Source organism: Nerophis ophidion, linkage group LG26, assembly GCF_033978795.1.
Source record: "Nerophis ophidion isolate RoL-2023_Sa linkage group LG26, RoL_Noph_v1.0, whole genome shotgun sequence".
Classification (NCBI taxonomy): domain Eukaryota; kingdom Metazoa; phylum Chordata; class Actinopteri; order Syngnathiformes; family Syngnathidae; genus Nerophis; species Nerophis ophidion.
This window is the reverse complement of record NC_084636.1, coordinates 24,881,688-24,900,730: the sequence shown is the minus strand read 5'-3', so window position 1 is coordinate 24,900,730 and position 19,043 is coordinate 24,881,688. Positions and strand designations below refer to the sequence as shown.

The window sequence follows — 19,043 nt, the reverse complement described above, 5'->3', positions numbered from 1 at the left end:
AACAATTTTTCACTTTGCGTCAGTCCATCTTAGATGAGCTCGGGCCCAGAAAAGCCGGCGGCGTTTCTTGTTGTTGATAATGGCTTTCGCTTTGCATAGTAGTTTTAACTTGCACTTACCGATGTAGCGACAAACTGCAGTTACTGACAGTGTTTTTCTGAAGTGTTCCTGAAACCATGTGATGATATCCTTTACACGCTGATTTCGTTTTTTTGATGCAGGGATCGAAGGTCACAGGCATTCAATGTTGGTTTTCGGCCTTTCTCCAGATTCTCTGAACCTTTTAATAATATTACTGACCGTAGATGGTGAAATCCCTAAATTCCTTGCAGTAGCTTGTTGAGAATTGTTGTTTTTAAACTGTTGGACAATTTGCTGATGCATTTGTTGACCAGTTGGTGACCCTCACCCCATCCTTCTTTTTGAATGACTGAGCATTTCATGGAAGCTGCGTTTATACTCAATCATGGCACCCACCTGTTCCCAATTAACCTGTTCACCTGTGGGATGTTCCAAATAAGTGTTTGATGAGCATTCCTTAACTTTCTCCGTCTTTTTTGAAACATGTTGCAGGCATCAAATTCCAAATGTGCAAATATTTGCAAAAAATAACAGTTTCTCAGTTTGAACGTTAAAGATCTTGTCTTTGCAGTCTATTCAATTGAATATAGGTTGAAAAAGATTTGCAAATCTTTGTATTTTCTTTTTATTCACGATTTACACAACGTGCCAACTTCACTGGTTTTGGGCTTTGTATACAAGAACGTTTGACAGACCAACGATGACGTGCTCATTTTCAAACATTTTCTGTCATGCATTCAACTACAAGTTGACATACCTTTTACTCGATGTATTGTTGTGGATGGTGGTTACGGAGTTGGCTCATCATGTTTGAAGTGTCGCCTCCCTATGCCTCCCCTTTTTTTCCTACATTTTCTGTTAGTGAGCTAACTATCCTCAATTATTTTACCCTCAACAAGCTTTACGGATCCAAAATATGTCGAAACTTCAGATTGTGTCCGTTAACTACAAGAGCAAAATCTCAAGAGCAATGTCCGTGTTTAGTTTTTCGCCGTTGCAAACAGCACTACTACAAATGCACCATCTTCGGAGGCGCGGCTGTCGCTGCTTTTCGAATGAGTGAGCAATGTTGCCTAAAATGCAATAATAAATGAAAATATTTCGATAATTACATTAAACGGTATTATTTAGGGTGTGGAATTTTACTGTGGTTTGTCATTATACAGTTCACCGTTACAGCCCTAGTCAATTAACAAGTAAAAAGTCAAGGGCGGTCACGGCATGCTTGCCATCAATGCTGGTCAATTTTTTAGGGCATTACGGCAAGTGACAAGGGCGGTTGTGGCATTTGCCTCAGTTGCCGTGGTTAGAGTCGAACCCTGCGTGTATATGTACATACTAGGGATATAACGGTATAATGATAAACTGCGGTAAAATTCCAAATGGTGAGTAATACCGTTTAATTTTTTAATTACAGAAAAACCTCAATTTATTAATGCATTTTAGGCAACACTGCTTACTTCTTGAAAACTGAAGCGCTGCTGTGCATGCGCACTTGTGCCGTTAAGCCAGAGAAAACATGGCTACGACTACACAGATTTTGCTTTGAAAATGTTTCCTCAGAGTAAACGGAACCTGTTGCTTCGTCTTCCTTCATTTCAATCGCTTTTAATTCTGTGAAGTCCTGGTGTGCGTTTAGGAGCACAATGCTGTTGGAGAAAAATATTTGATGTTGTGGTTTAATTTTGAACGTGCAACTAGCGCCCGTCCGTCAGCTGCTGGGACTGAGAGTTACCATGCAGCAGGCGATGTGTCAGGACTGTTGCCACAACTTGTTTATAAAGTCTGTAGCTTGTTGACTGGGATGCTCGCTTATCCTTTAATTTAACTGCTAATATTGTCAGTGTTCCAATCACATAAATACTAGGTCAAATGTTTTGTAATCTCATCGAATTGAACGCAGGCTATGTTGTCGGTGAGGCACAAAGATTGTGAATTTTAGATGAGAGATATCACTCCTGTTTATTTTTGTTAGCCAAGCTCTTGGACTGAAAGTACATGTTTGTTGAAGAACAAAGCCTGTCTATTTGATTTGACCTTCATTCGCCAAACTGCTTTGTGTTTTATACCCTGTATAAAACATTAAACATGTTGGTGTATAGTTAAAAATTAAACAAGTTGGTGTATAGTTTATCCATCCCTCCGTTTTCTTAATTACTACACAAAATATTTCTGCTCAAACTCTTAATGGATCTGCCTCAATACAGCATGTACATGTACACACAGTCATACATGTAAATGCTCTCTATGAAAATGTAAAAATATACTTAAAGGCATCATGTAATAAAAAAAAAAGCTGATGCGCTGATACTATTAATGAATACAAATACCAATATTTGTCTTTAATATATAGATAACATTTATCTAGAGCATTTTAGTAGAAATGACCAATTACATGATGGTGTCACACCCCAGTACTGTTTTACCAAACATAATGAATAATCCTGATTTATAATGTTGGTTTCAATATTGATAAACAAAATTATTTGAATGATTATTTTACCCTTAATCGTGCAGTCCTATGTGTAAGACTAGAACTCGTATATGAACCCTGTTTTTATATATATGAACAAAAAGTGCAGTCTTGTGCCTTGCAAAATTTTTACATTAATTTTTATATTTATCTATGGTATTGTTTTGTTTCTGCCGTATTACTTTCTCACACACATACTTTTACAATGTAAATTAACATGTTTTTGTCTCAGGCTGCCACACATTAGAACAATATGCAATAATTTACTTTACAAATGTTTTGCTTCATGCAGACAGACTCAGAGCGCTTGTCCACATCATGCTCTTAAACTGAAGAAATAACAAATAACAATACAGCGTTTAATTTAATCATATAATAATGAATGTGAATAACATTTTGAAAACACAACCTTTTCTCATGATTGTAGAATTTTTTTTTTAACCATTGTACTGTAATTGGAAGGTAAATAACATTATAAATAAACAACAATTAAATACTCATCTTTGTAAGCAAATATTTAACTTAAATAGATATTAAACATATTAAACTGCATTTTTTACCCAGTTGGAAAATCTAGGTCTGCTTGTCCTTTTTTTTGTTGCCATCATAGCATTCTTGCTCGTTCATCTGGGATGATTGGCTCATATTGCCCCTCCGCTTTCAAGCTGGAATATTCCCACAACAGGACATTTGGCTTTGTAACTATTTTTTCCCCACCTAATTCTTGTTACTTTGCGGAACTTCTTACCAGCGAGTTGCAAGGCTCTATGTCCGTTTTTCCTGTGTGTGCAAAGCTGGCAGTCTTACTCTCCGCCCATCCAGACAAAGATTGTGGATAACTGTAAAGAGGGCACTCTGCGTTCGGTTAATTCTACGTGTTTATTTTTCCTTCAAATATTTTACTGTTAAATCTTCTGGGAGTGTTGAAAGGAGTGAGACATCTTTTCTCCCTGCTTGAAGTAAGAGACGAAGACACGCTATTCAGATTGGGGTACATGTCTGTCAAACAAATGCCTCCTGCGGTTACGTTATCGTACTAATTAAAACCTCAATGTCGATTCGATTTTGATTAATCGTGCAGCCCCAGCTGGAATGCATCGTTTTTAACGAAAGGATCCAACGGGAAAAGTTTATAGTTCTTTGATTGCTCTCTTGTGTTGTACTTTGACGACGGTGCCTTCATTAGTGCCGTGGCCTTTCGTCCGAGCACATGTGGCAAAAGAAGCGATGCTGATCTTTAGAGGTCTTTCCTCCTCGCTCGCACAATCCTCCATGCCACTCGCATCGCCAGCCATAGATCACGGCTGTCGCAGCATGTGTAGGTGCTTGCACCCCTCTGTTAGCCTCATCACTCATTCCTCCCTCGTCAGCCGGGATGCTGATCTCAACCCCCCCCTCCCCCCTCGCGTTTTCGTTCACTTGCTTTCTCACACACATTTTTTTAATTAGGCACACAAAAAATAAAAATCAAAGAAGGCATGAATATTCATAAGAAAGCCACATTAATATGCACAATTATGCAAATCAGCATGCAATTAAGCCTTGTGTCTCCAGAGAGCTTGGATAGCATTAGTGCACAAGACGGGCAAGAAGAGGATGATGGGGGTATTTTGAGGAGTTTTCAGCTTCACCAGCCTTTTGGCTGAGTGTTTCCTTTGTGTGTTGCACATGGTGTCTTTCTTTACCTAAACATGGCAGCGTGCGTTTCGGCTTTGCATCTTGTTTTGAGCCAGTCTACATGTTTCCATTTTGCTTGAAAATGATTAGCTAAATTGCTTGTTTTGTTCTTTCCCAAGTCTTTATAATGAACACTGATCATTACGCTTAGAATTTTTTTCCCATAGATACATTTTACATCATATTGTGTGTTTAACGCAACAGCAGCTTATTTAATCGTTATAGTTTTTCTTAATGTTTTGCACAAGTCCACTGTGGCCACTTAAGCACATAACATTTTGGTGGCATGGTCCTTTTAATGTTATTCCAGCATCAATGATGCACATTGATATCTTCAGCTGTTTTCTTGCTCCACATTCATTTACTTGCCTCAATTTATAACAAAACTGTCTTATTTCAGCACTTGACGAGCGCAGCAGCTCTGGTTCCTGGGGTTCGGCAGAACAGAATAGTCCTTCCTTCAGCCAAGGACGGGTAAGATCTAAATGCAGTTTTCCCAAATTGTTGCCAGATGCATATTTTGTAAATTACTGCTTTTGCTAATCAAACATACACGCTCCCCCAACAGCAGGGCGGCTGAGTTCTGTGCTCGTTTGATGTGAAGTTGTAGTTTTGCTCTGTACCTAATAACCTTGGCTTTGATTCCTGAATTGGCAAGCCATCTAGTAGCCCAAAACCTCTGTGAAAGCCCACCGGTAATTCCTGTCTCACATCCGCCATAACTGCCTTGGCACCGCTCAGTGTAAAATATAAGGAACAAGGGCTGAAGTGCATGCAGCAGGCTTTGATTAGCACGCATCGATAATTAAAGTCTCTTCGAATCCCCCAAGCTGATGCAGATTTGTCTGGCATGTGTCCTACGAGTTAAGCAGCAGAGCAGAGAGAGGAAAACCTTAAAAGCCAGTAGTTGTGCCAACATGAGGGCGATAGCCAGGAAGAGTGGTTATCATGCCTATTGAGCCATAATCTTCTCAAAAGCATCATGTCCTATGCACCGTGTGTTCCTGCAGGGCTATGGAGAAGGAACCCACTACAGTGAACATGAAAGCTTGTCCTCTCCTTTCATAAGTTCAGGGATTGCAGGTAAGATGTGCAAAGTATTTGTTCTTATCAGGATCTGAAGTCTAATCTATTTGTTATTTTTGTTCAATGTTATTGTATTAGTCAACTCTTTTTGTTAGGGACGTCATGGTATGAAAATGTTCCACGGTTATTGTGACCAAATTTATCACGGTTTTTGCGGTATTTTTAAATGTGATCAACATTTTCAAAAATAAATTATACTGAAATCTTTTATCCAAGTTTTATTGAAAAACAACACATTCAAAATTATTTTGTTTGGATAAGAAGCATTATTGTAAATAAGAACACCACACTTGTATGTCGAGTAAAAACTGAATGTGCACATGAAAACAACACAAACATTTAAAACGTAAGTAATATGGCAGATACAAAATACCATTATTAAGTAAAAATGTGAAAATTGTGCAAGATAGCATCTTATGGAGATAAGAGTTAAATATTGAAAGATGGCACCTGATGGCCATAAGACGTAACTGTACTTTTTGTCCTTATTAAAAAAAAATAGTGTTAATTTATGAGATTTAGTCTTAGACATAGAGCTGCACAATTATGGCCAAATTAATAATTGGGATTATTTTTTTATCAATCGTGAAATCGCGATTGTTAATCGGGATTTTTCATTATGTTAGGTAAAACAGTGTTGAGTTGGGTTGTGAACGTTGGATAGGGCTATCGATAAACGTTATCCACATATTTAAAGTCTAAAATCTGTCTTTATGTTCATTAATAGTATCAAAGTGTCAGCCTTTTCACATTACATGATACCTTTATTGCCTTGTTTATATTTTGATAGAGAGAAGTATGTTTTAAAGTTATGCACGTGTACCTAATGTATGTACGTGTACATGCTGTATCGGGACATATCCATTAAGATTTTGAACAAATAGGTCGTAGAGGAATTACTATACATTATAAAACACTAACAAGCGCTGTGTCACAAATGTTTTTTAATGTAACTTTGTGAAATGAACAAATCCACATGTTGTGGATACGGTGTATACTTTGATAGCAATATAAAACACAAGGCAGTTTGGCTAATGAAGCTAAAGTGTAATAAACAAGCTTTGTTCTTGTCCAACAACACCATGTGTTTCAATGCAACAGTTTAGTCAACAAAAATAAACATGAGTAATACCTCACATCTAATACGCAATCTTCACAACCTGCGTTCAATTCGAAGAGATGACAAAACATTTTAGGTAGTATTTATGTTATCGGAACACTGAAAACGTTAACAGTTAAATAAAGGAGAAGTGATCATCCCAGTAAACAAACAAAAATATATATCATTCGCAAGTTGTGGCAACGTTCCCTGCACATCAACTGCTGCATGTTTCCTCACGTCATTAACTGTGTCAAAGCAGGACGCTGTGTTTAGATAAAGAACGCACCATCGCTACGATGTACTTTTAGCGTTGGGAGAATGCCTCTCCAATATTGTCGACACCTGTAGTCATCTAATAGCAGCGGTGCACTCTTGATCGCACGGCGAGACATCACGGAAATGAAGCGAGGAGAAAGGAAGTTAAACGAATTGCTCAGCTCCATTCAGTCCGAGAGGAACTCTACTGAGTAAAGTCTGTGTAGTTGCTCTCCGACATATTTTAAGCCATACGACGTTAGTGCGCATGCAACGGCACCGCTGTGACTCCGTTTCTAGAAGTAAGCGGTGTTGCCTAAAATGCATTTATAAATCAAATTTTTTCGGTAATAAAAAATGTAAACGGTACTACTAACCGTCTGAAATTTTACCGCGGTTTATCATTATACCGTTAACTGTTACATTCTAACTTTATATGAATACATACTGTAGTTTGGTCCAGATTTGTATTTGTCACTGTCAATATGTTTGTATGCATGTGTGTGTTCATTGTGTCAGTGTCAGGCCACTGAAGCAGAAACCTTGTCTAGGGTTTTATCTGGCAGGCGGCCTAATGAAACTAAGCGTTCAAAAAGAGGATGGCATCTATGGAATTTTCTTACTTTTCAGAAATCCAACTTTTTTGTTTGAGCACAAATTTTTACCTCTGAAATAGGGATGATTTTTTTTTACTAATGCTCATTCATAATTTCATCTTTTAGGTAAAAATGAGAGGCCATCGTACCCTGCATTCGCAAATCAGGTATTTTTCCACTTGATATATGAACAACCTGGGTCACATTTCCACCAAATTGTGCATTTTAGTTGAACTCGCCATGGGAAAGTGTACTTTATAGTTGTGATGGTAATGTGACATTTTAATCGCATTAAAAGTGAAGCATGGGGCAACAATGTGTGCTAACATCCCTTAAAAAAGAAAAGCAAAGACTTGGTCAAATAGAGTTGATGTATAACACTGTACATATTGCTGTGCGATATAGACAAAAATACATCTCCTTAAAGGTTATTTTATATCCTAATAACAAGGAATATGACAATGTAATATTTGTGTCTTAAAATTCTGCTGTGTATTTGGAAAGCATTCACAGTGCTTCACTTTTTATACATGTTATGTTACAGCCTTATTCCAAAATTGTTTGTCCTCAAAATTGTACATCTGTATTAATAATGTGAAAAGTTTTTATTTTTAATTTTTGCTAATTTATTAAAACTATAAAAATCACATTTACAGGAGTATTCACAGCCTTTGCGCAATACTTTGTTGATGAACATTTGGCAGCAATTAGTCTTTTTGAATACGACGTCGCAAGCTTGGCACGCCAATTTTTGGGCAGTTTCGCCCATTCCTCTTTGCCCATTTCTCTTTGCAGCACCCCTCAAGCGCCATCAGATTGGATGGGAAGTGTTGGTATTCATTCAGGATGAAGCCATCTTTTTAAAACCCAAGTAAACAGTTCATTTAGATCATGTTTTCTTTTTAAAGATTGAAATTAACGTATCTAGATTAATGGATTAGAATTTCTAACCTTTTCCCTCTTGATTTACTGTATAATTACATCCTACAATATGTGCCAGACTCCATCAGGGATCATGGCGCTGTTCTTAACGTCACGAGCGTAGAAGACAAAGTCAGAGGGACTGTTACAAGAAGAACGATAGAGATTAAATAAGTCATCAATTTTAAAAAATATGATAAAATATAAACCAATAAGAGGCAGAATGTTCACAAAGAAGTCTGATTTGACTCGTGACATGACATGAATATATTTCAATTGAGTGAGAAATGTCTACAAGCAACATTGTTAATCCTACTTTATTTAAAGACTTTAGGATAGAATGTCTAACTCCATATATAACAATTTTACCACTTCATTGATTTATAATCCAACAATTATTAATAATTCATTATGTAGTGGAAAGTTTATATTCAAATAGTCAGATCAATCCCATACTATGGCATTTTTCTCTGTCCTCGATCACCATAACCACAAGAACCGAAGCAGATGTCATTGAAACACAAATTAAAACATTACAACATTGTTATTCGTTAGATCCAAGAGCTTCTGCTAGTGACAGCTACAAGCCCTGGCTTATGCTATTATTAGCATGTAGTATTTTCTTGCCCTACCCACAATCCCCACATATCTAAACAACCTGAAATGGCAACACTTGTCCCCTATTGTACAGGAGACACAAAGCATTTGGCTAATGGATAATGGTCAGTTTAGAGAGAGTATGTGAACATATGGTAGAAATAAATGTTTTGTTTGAAAAATCAGACTAAATAAATGCCTATAAACACACTGACTGTTAAAGATGTGTTAAACCGTGTGTACAAAGCCCAACTGGACTGCTCAATGCATACAGGGCTTCACATGATCGCATTTCAAAAAAGCAGTCTTAAAAGAATCTGTTTCTGTAGCATTCTTATTTATTTAGTTCAACCTGGTCTTTTCTGTTTTTTTCCAGCCTGGTTTTCTTCCCAGTGACATTGCAATGCCTAGTCCGGATGCAATGTCTCCTTCTGGCCTCAAGTCAGGCTCCCAGTTTTATCCGTCCTACCCAAACAATCCCCGAAGGAGGCCACCTGAAGGAGGTTTGGGTAAGATAACAAACATAGGAGCATTTAATGGTCCCATTTGTAACTTTTTTTCAACCATTTTAAATTGGTGTCAGAGCTCTCACAGTTGTATACTGGAGGTGTGTTTTCCAAAATGTATTTTTAATGCTGGAATTTAGACACAAGTGTTTTTTTGCAAACTCAACTGGGAACACCGTTTTGTGTTTGTAGTTAATGAGATGGTTCCAAGATATGCTATTGTGCACTTTTATATACAGTTTATACGTTTCTATACACTTACTCAATGTAGTAGAGGCCATTTATCAGATACATTGTAATATTGTGTGGGATGCCTACCGTGCTAATTTGAAATCCACCGATATATTTGTTTTAGTTAGATAAGTAGGAGTCACCGATATTTGGAGCTGGTATTCAATTGTAATGACATTTACCTAAAGATGAATAGTATACGTCAGTAAACCGCTGGACAAGGCTTTAAAGAGGAACATTATCACAATTTCAGAAGGGTTAAAACCAATAAAAATCAGTTCCCAGTGGCTTATTTTATTTTTCGAAGTTTTTTTTTCAAAATTTTACCCATCACGCAATATCCCGAAAAAAGGCTTTAAAGTGCCTGATTTTAACCATCCTTGTATACACCCGTCCATTTTCCTGTGACGTCACAGCGTGACATCACCACAGACAAAGATGGCGGATAGCACAGAAAGGTATAGCATAGTAGTTTGGATTCAGACTTGGATTTCAGCGGCGCAAGCGATTCAACAGATTACGCATGTATTGAAACGGATGGTTGGAGTGTGGAGGCAGATAGCGAAAACAAAATTGAAGAAGAAACTGAAGCTATTGAGCCATATCATGACAGACAGCGCGGAACGGGAGGAAGCAAGGACGAATTCGGCGATCGCCTTCTAACCAGCGATTGGTATGTATTTGTTTGGCATTAAATGTGGGTAGGGGGAAAGGCTGGATGCAAATATAGCTACAAATGAGGCATAATGATGCAATATGTACATACAGCTAGCCTAAATAGCCTATTAGCGTGCCGTGACCAATATGTCTGATTAGCACACTCCACGTAAGTCAACTTGAATCCGTCCCTGTTACACCCTCCGACAACACACCGACCGGCGAGGCATGATGTCTCCAAGGTACGGAAAACGGTCGAAAAAACGGAAGATAACCGAGCTGATTTGACTTTGTGTGTGTAATGTGTTTGAGAAAATGGCGGATTGCTTCCTGTTGTGTCGTCACGGGTGAAAGGTCATTGCTCCGACAGCGAACAATTGAAAGGCGTTTCAATCGCCAAATTCACCCTTTTTAGAGTTCGGAAATCGGTTAAAAAAACATATGGTCTTTTTTCTGCAACATCAAGGTATACATTGATGCTTACATAGGTCTGGTGATAATGTTCCCCTTTAAGTCGTTTTTTTTTTGTATTTTTATTTTTTTAGGAAATGGCGGACAAGTAGCAACATAATGTTTTGTGCGGCGTTAATGTTGTGGTTAATTTACCAGCAAAAAAATTCAGAGGATAACACAAACATCTTTATTACGTGTGTCAGCATTAATATTTGCATTTCAAAATGTAGGAAATCTCCTGGAAATTGGTAAAAATACGGAATTTTTCAAATTTATTTTGAACATGTATACAGTTTCAATATGACACATCACATAGTTTACACATTTTCATCGCTTTTTACAACAGGCCCGAAAAGGAATATGAAGAAGCAAAGCTTATTTAATCCTATCCCTTTTCCACTTCATAGCAACTACTAATGCATATGTTCACTTACTGTTGTCGATTTGTAACACAATTTACATCAATTCATTTCTAAAAGGTATGATTTCAATATTTAGAAATCATATATTTCATATTAAACATTTGAATAAAAATAATTCTGGGATCCTTCATTTGCATGACACATTTTTAAAGCTGGCTAAAAATGTCTTCCTCAATGTTATAGAAATGAGCTGCTGCCTGCTTATTTGTTTTTGTTATATATATATATATATAATTCTCTTATTTGGAAATTTGCACATAGTGTGTATTTTTGGCAGAGATATATTTTCTGTCATTATGTCCATCCATCTCTGTCGTGCTATTCGATTAAATCCTGAAACATAAAAACTCGCCGCGCTCCTTTATTGAGCCCATGTACGCTGTGAGTGTTGCGGATGGAGGCTTGTTGTGCTATCGCTTTTGTACCAAGAACAAAACAGGAGGAAGACTACAGGAAGGAAGGACAAAACGGGAATTTCCTGATTAAAAAATGGAAGTTCTGACAAGTTCATGTAAGCACTCTGACGAAGGAAAAGGAGAAAAAGGGGGTTGGCAATCCGAGCATCGCAGCGCAACTTAACAGAAAGGAGATCTGGTTATTACTACTAATTTACTCTCTACTTATAACTATTTTTATTATTTAAATACTATACACCAGTATATATGTGTATAAATAGACTATTACTGATAAGAGGGCCAATATTGATATGTTTTAAATGCTGAATGATGGCACCAATAATCTGTCGATCCTTAGTGCTGATATTGCACTCACATGGGAAATAGCCAATTTAGCTGAGGAACGATAAAATTACCGAACTCAAAGCTCCCACAGTCGACAGAGCTTTGGCCCTTATTTGAAGTTTATAGCGAAGATGGTGGGCTCATCCACCTAGGTCCGGGTCACTGCTGGTGTCATATCCTTAAGGATGGCAAATTTTTTTAGCAGGTTGATTGAACACTAAATTGGCCCTTGTGTTTGAATGTGTGTGTGAATGGTTGTCTGTGATGAGGTGGCAACTTGTCCAGGGTGTACGCAGCCTTCCGCGTGAGTTCAGCTGGGCTAGGCTCTAACCCCACCGTGACCCTGTGGGGGACAAGCAGAAGAAAACGGCTAGATGAATGGATGTCATAAAAACCTGAAAGTTCCAAAAAATAAAAATTCCTCACAATTTTTACTGAGACAGGCTTCAGAGACTAACCTCACGGTTAGAACACCTTTAAAAAGTCTATGATGTCTAATGGGGGTTATTTTTTAATGATTTTGGGGGTGTTTTATGTAGATTTTTGTCAACAGCTCTTTGAATTCTGGATTGATTAAGAGAAAAAACTTGCATATAAACTTAGATGCACAAATTGTACTGTGCTCACTTCCCTTTTTACTGTAATATTTTAGTCTTTTAGCCACGCACCAATGAATGCACCGCATCATTTGACTTTCTTTAAGAGTCACACGCATAAAGGCTGGTGTCACACACTGCAATGCTGCATTGTTACCATTTTTGCAGGCCCCTGAAGATTAATGTTGCATCTGTGTTGATGTTTATGCTTGCACTTTGCCTCACTTTTTACCTTTTCATTGTTTGCTCTCTCTGTTTCCCTCTCTCTCTCTGCCTGCATGTATGTAGACTCCCAGCCAAAGAAGATCCGGAAACCCCCTGGCCTTCCTTCTTCGGTAAGATTTTTTTTTTGTTTTTTTACTCCTGTCCCTTTTTCTCACTCAACAAACACACACACACACACACACACACAGATTGCTTTCTCCACTGCTCTTGGGAAGTTCTGTGACGGACCGGTAAAAACCCTCAGTGAGCGGACATCGACATATATCAAGCTCAACTACTACATTCAAAATCAAAACACTATTCTCAACCCCTTCATAACAGTGTGGCTCTGCAGAAAAGTTCCTTATTTCTGTGTTGATTTAATTGTAACATTCCCTAGTTCTGTGTGTAGTCCTGTTGTGTCATTGCCGTACAAAGGGTCACTGTACCAGGTCTTTGTCAGCATGCCCAGAATTTCCAGCAGCTGATGGTGCTTGTGTGCGATGGGGAGCGCACATAGTTGTAAATGCAAGTCATGTTTAGATTTTTGACTTATATTCTCAGCCTATTGGCAGTTGCCCACATCACTCCCCCTTTTTATCGAGTGTTGACTTTGTAGTTTTGTGTGGTAATTACCATGCGGCCTCACTGCACTGTTTAAAATACTGTAGTTCATTTTCAACACCACAGGATCTCAAGTTTTTAATTTTTATCACATGTTTCATTCTGCTCGGCCAGGCAAATGCTTCTCTCTTTGTTCATAGTGCAGCTTCTGTGCCTTGCTGCTTTCACATAATGCATACAAGTACACCTGAACAATATACTGATAGTTGTTGGTTATCTTATTTAGTACGGTAATGAACACCTCCCACTATGACGATAACTTACTGTACAGTTGCATATCTTTAAAGTGAAAACGTAAACATCCAGCGTAACACTGTTTCAACTTTTACTTTCTGACAAGCAGTGTCCTTCACAGTGGACATGTTTATATCAGTCCAAAATATGTTGTTTCTTAAAACTAACAATTTTACTTTTAATAATGTAAATACCCCACAAACTGATGTTTGGCTTTGCTGGCTTCAAATATGTTTTCTGGACGACTGTTTATGAGGTGGCGACTTGTCCAGTGTGTACGATGCCTTTCGCTCGAGTGCTGCTGGTACAGGCTCCAGCCTCTGTGCTACATCTAGAAAAGCAAGCAGTGGAAAAAAGGATGGATGGCTTGAGAATGTATCAACTAGTTTTCAGTCTCCTCATATTTTTTTTTGAGTGATTATCTCCGTGCGCTGCTCCGTGACCCGTGTTGCCTTGACAAAGGTAGTGCTTTGGTACGCAGAAAGGGGTAATGTTTTCACCCGGGTTTGTTTGTCTTTTTGTACGCAACATAACTCAAACAGTTTGTAACTTGGAGTCACTTTTACCTCACTCTCGGCTTCGGTCTGTTCCAAAGTCTCACTCGTCCTTCGTGCTGGCTTCTACAAGTAGTAGTTCATCCTCTGTATATTCAGATTCAAAAAGATAATGTTGTGAACCCTCATTTGTCCAAAAATAGGCTTCTTGGTTTGTTACCAAATCTGCCGTGATTAGAACACACACAAGTCTTTGTTTTTCCGGAAGTAGGACACACAGTTGTTGCTAGAAGTCAGAATTGCGCTGCTACAGAAACAGAAATCAATGCGCTGAAAAAATCTGATTATAATGATCAAAACAAGATATTTATTGTACATATTATATATTGTTATGAACGTGTCTGTTAGTACATTACATATAGATTTGCAGTGTTTATACTAAACGATAATGGAGGATTCTGAAGTTGTTTGAGGGCTTTGAAGGCTGCAACGGTGAATCCTACAGGTGGCAATCATGGGGCACCTCACGTTTTGATTAGGATTACAATTCTGGAGCTACGATTTGAGTAAAAATAATTATTAAGGCATATTTAATTTATGTATATTTATGCAGTTTTACCTCCATTTGTCACTTGCAACTTAAAAAAAAAAATTTGGAATGAGAAACAGTTCCCACATTTATTAAATCAATGAAAATGTGTGTAAAACTGGACAAAAAGTGGCCATTAAAAAAGGAACTCTGGTCGGATCTCTCTGTGAGGTGGTTCGTTGCAGTCAGCCAAATTATAGAACTCTTTGCATTACTTTATTTACACAAAATAGATTGATTGATTGACGTTTACTGATTGATTCTATAATTGTTCGTGTCCGATTTGCGATGCTTCTAAAAATCAATTTACCCCACTTCTAATGACTCCTATTAGCCGCATCTTCCAAGCATTTTTTATCATCTTTAAAATCTTCCCCAAAACACGTTTTCTTTTCTCTCATGATTGTATACGATAGGCACAATTCCAAAAAATAGTGCAGTTCCCCTTTAGACATTTAACTAAGTTTTTTTTTTTTTGCTTGGAATCATGGATGTTCCTATACTATTCTTTGCAATTAAAAATACACATTTGTCTTAATAAATATGATTAGAACGTTTGAGCATTGTGTGCTTATAATTCATCCTTAACATTCCTGCCACTTCATTTTACACACTGGCACGTTTGTCTATTTTATTTTTATTTTTGGCATATACCACAATAATATAGTACGTTTTCACATACTGTATACCTACAATAATATCGTACTGTGGCCTTACTGTGATAATATCATAGTGAGATTTTGATACTGTCACATCCCTAAACAGTAGTATTTTAAAAGGAGACAGAAGCCCTATCCCAATGCTCCTCCTCACTCACTATCACAAGCCCTCACTCACTATTACTAGCCCTCACCCACTACCACTACCCCGTGGAAATAAAGCAACAAAGGGTAGAGCTTTGTAATCTGTCCTCGGAATTGGGACACCACTTGCTACGTCACTGCATAGTGTACACGTCCAGGCATGTAAGCAACTATGGTATTCGTCGTCATACATACATGCTACTAGGGGGTTTCTTGATATGTTGATACTGGTACCAAAATGTGCATTGATACTTTTCAAAATCAAGGGGACCACGGATAATTTAATCACTGGCTTTATTTTAACAGAAAATGTAACTGTACATTAATCATACATTTCTTATTGCATTCAAAGAACAATTTTAGAAGATTAAAGCAAATATTAAAGTACATTAAATGCAGTGGGCTTTTATTCTTGCATTCAAAGAACAATTTTACATATTTCATATAGCCTGCTATGATTTAGAATAGATTAAAAACATTGAGTGACATTATATTAAATGCTTCATGATTTATGGTTGCCAATTTTGATTTGTGCTAAAAGAATATACAATATTTAGTAAATACTAAAGTTAATATTGTGGCTAAAAGTACACAGATAAGACATGTAGCCGGTAAAGCATACATTTTTAAAGATGAATGAAATAGTGGGAATTTGGTATGAAATTCAGTCAATTCACTTGCATTAGTTTACCTTATGTGGGCGGGTTTGACTCCACTGATAATTAGCAACAAGCCAACCAGCTGTGTAGTTAACTGCATTACCTGTCACACTTAAAACTCCTTTTGCAGATCTGAATGCTTATGTAAATATTTACCTAAATTGGAAGAAAAGGTGGTAATACTGTCTTGCCAACTTTTTGTGAGGTATGTTTTAAAGCAGCGCTTGCAGCGTGGTGCTTCTGTGTTTAAAGCGTCACTTTTATCGTTAGTTTTGAAGCCAAAATACTTCCATATTGTGCTTCATGTACCCTCTTTTTTTTAACCAGCAGAATTGCTGTTTTTTTCCATTATGTTTCTGCTTGTATGCACTCTATTTGCGCGTTGACATGTCTCGGCTCAACAACCGCCACACTGCAATTTATCAGTAGTCACAACAACGGCAACAACAAACCCAGCAGCAATGGAGCTAACGGTTTGGATTTTTTTTATTTATTTTTTTTATATCATTAATCATGCTTTGCTTGATGAATAAACAAAATAGAACACGGAGAAGAAGCCGCAATTGACAACTGTTCCTTGTGAGGTTTTTTTAAGTTATGTAAACGTTTAGTTTTTATATTTGCAAGCTTTTTGTCTGTATTTTAGTCTAACATTTGTGTCGCTAGCTGGCTAACGTTCTAACCTAATATACTGTATAACTTGCATAGAAATTGGGGAATAGTTTATGTCCCTTAAGATATTCAGCATCTGAAATCCCTCACTCTGAAGGGCAAGATTCATACCCCCTACCCCTCGTTATGCCCACTACCTCTATATGCAAAGAGTAACTGGGACACCATTACCCCAACGGGAACGTGCACAATTCAAGGATTGGGCTAAAAAGTAGGGCGAGGGGGTGTATTGGGACTGGCCCAAACAATGCCACAACTTACAGAATACATGGCATGAACACATACTGCATTTTACTCTTAGCAAAGTAAACCTTTTTTTTAAAGACTTAGAACAAAAATAAATTGCACTTTGTTTAGAATACATTTCAAAAACTGAATTAGGAGCTTATGGTTTTGTAAACAAAAATGTAGCATTCCACAATGCATGCAAATGAATAAACTAACATTGAGATCAATAAAGTGCAAACTTTCATCTTCTGTCTTGAATAGAATAGGTTTTTAAAAAGAATATATATATATATATATCTAACATCGTATGCAGATGAATAATTAACTACAACTTTGAGAGTAAACAAACAGGATTTTCCAAAGTATGAGCACCAAATCTTTAGCTTTGGTAGTCATATGCCATCATGCTCCTTTCTAATCATAAATTGTTTTGGTAAATGGTTTTATAACTGTGTGGATTTGCATGTTCTCCCCGTGAATGCGTGGGTTCCCTCCGGGTACTCCGGCTTCCTCCCACCTCCAAAAACATGCACCTGGGGATAGGTTGATTAGCAACACTAAATTGGCCCTAGTGTGTGAATGTGAGTGTGAATGTTGTCTGTCTATCTGTGTTGGCCTTGCGATGAGGTGGCGACTTGTCCAGGGTGTACCCCGCCTTCCGCCCGATTGTAGCTGAGATAGGCGCCAGTGCCCCCCGCAACCCCTAAAAGGGAATAAGCGGTAGAAAATGGATGGATGGATGGGTTTTATCACAGTAAGCTACACTTGAGCGGGAGTTTGTTTGTTTGTTTGTTTGTTGTCCTGTTTGCCTCGTAAATACTTGCATTTCCACTACTTGGCTTGATGGCCTGTTTTTCAGATGCTGGAATAAGTTTGTTTTACTGCTGGCTTTAACAATTTTTGCACCGTGCTGTTTACCTGTTCCATTTTTGTTGCCGTGACTCCAAGGCACTGCCGACACTTTTCTTTTCTTTGGAACAAACTTGTCGCTCTCGTTCGTGGTAGCAGTAGCTTATTTTGATGCTGTGTGTGAATCGCTGCAAAGGAAATGACGGGGGATGACAAAGTTACTGAAGCTCTCAAAGGCAAAAAGTATTGTCTAGTATTGCGCTAGTGTTGTCCGATACCAATATTTTGGTACCGGCACCAAAAATGTTTCAATACTTTTCGGGACTTTTCTAAATAAAGGGGACCAAAAAAAGTTGCATTATTGTCTTTATTTTCAAAAAAAATCTTATGGTGCATTAAACATATTTCTTATTGCAAGTTTGTCCTTAAATAAAATAGTGAACATACAACACAACTTGTCATTTATTAGTAAGTAAACAAACATAGGCTCCTAATTTAGTCCATTGCCATATGTAGTAACATATTGTGTCATTTTCCATTCTATTATTTTGTCGAAATTAAGGACGAGTGATAGAAAATGAATTATTAATCTACTTCATTTACTGTTAATATCTGCTTGCTTTCTCTTTTAATATGTTCTATCTACACTTCTGTTCAAATGTAATAATTTATTCTTCTGTTGTTTGGATGTTTTACATTAGTTTTGGATGATTCCACAAATTTGGATATCAGTCCGATACCAAGTAGTTACAGGATCATACATTGGTCATATTCAGAGTCCTCATGTGTCCAGGGACATATTTCCTGAGTTTATAAACATAATATAAATGTGAAAAAAAAGAAAGATATTGTGATGCCAAAAATTTTCGACGTAATCAAAGTAATATCGACTAGATACGTGCCTGTACTTGGTATCATTTCGATGGACGTTTGGTGTAGATCCACCAATGCCGTTTTTACATTTTGACGCCGGTGAGCTACGGTGTGTTGTGAAGCATGTTTAGCTATTCCTCGTCCTGCAGGGATAATATTTGGAAGAAATTTACTTTATTTGTTGCCATGGAGACTAGGATTAGTGATTTAGAAGTAACTAAAACACTGCAGACTGCGTATGGACGTTCACCGCTAGCTAGCGAGCCATGTCTTAAAGCACCTCTTCCTGAGGGTGTATCAGTGTTATAATTTCACCTTTTATGTTAGTTTTTCAAGCCAAAATGCATCCGTTCTCCCTTTTCTGTCTACACACATTGTAAGTATTCATGATTGTTTGCTACCAAACATGCTTGTCTGCTCG

General features: G+C 37.6%; 1 protein-coding gene across 6 annotated transcripts in view; it reads left to right on the top strand.

Annotated features, from left to right (window-relative positions):
- The window catches only part of LOC133543869 (transcription factor E2-alpha-like), a 71,675-nt gene that overhangs the window by 31,855 nt on the left and 20,777 nt on the right, over positions 1-19,043 (top strand). For all 6 annotated transcript variants that reach the window (XM_061888736.1, XM_061888733.1, XM_061888732.1 and 3 more), the window contains 5 exons: positions 4,632-4,705; positions 5,242-5,314; positions 7,397-7,437; positions 9,165-9,297; positions 12,682-12,728. In XM_061888736.1, the coding sequence (XP_061744720.1) occupies positions 4,632-4,705; positions 5,242-5,314; positions 7,397-7,437; positions 9,165-9,297; positions 12,682-12,728 (368 nt within the window). The remainder of the gene's footprint in view (positions 1-4,631; positions 4,706-5,241; positions 5,315-7,396; positions 7,438-9,164; positions 9,298-12,681; positions 12,729-19,043) is intronic.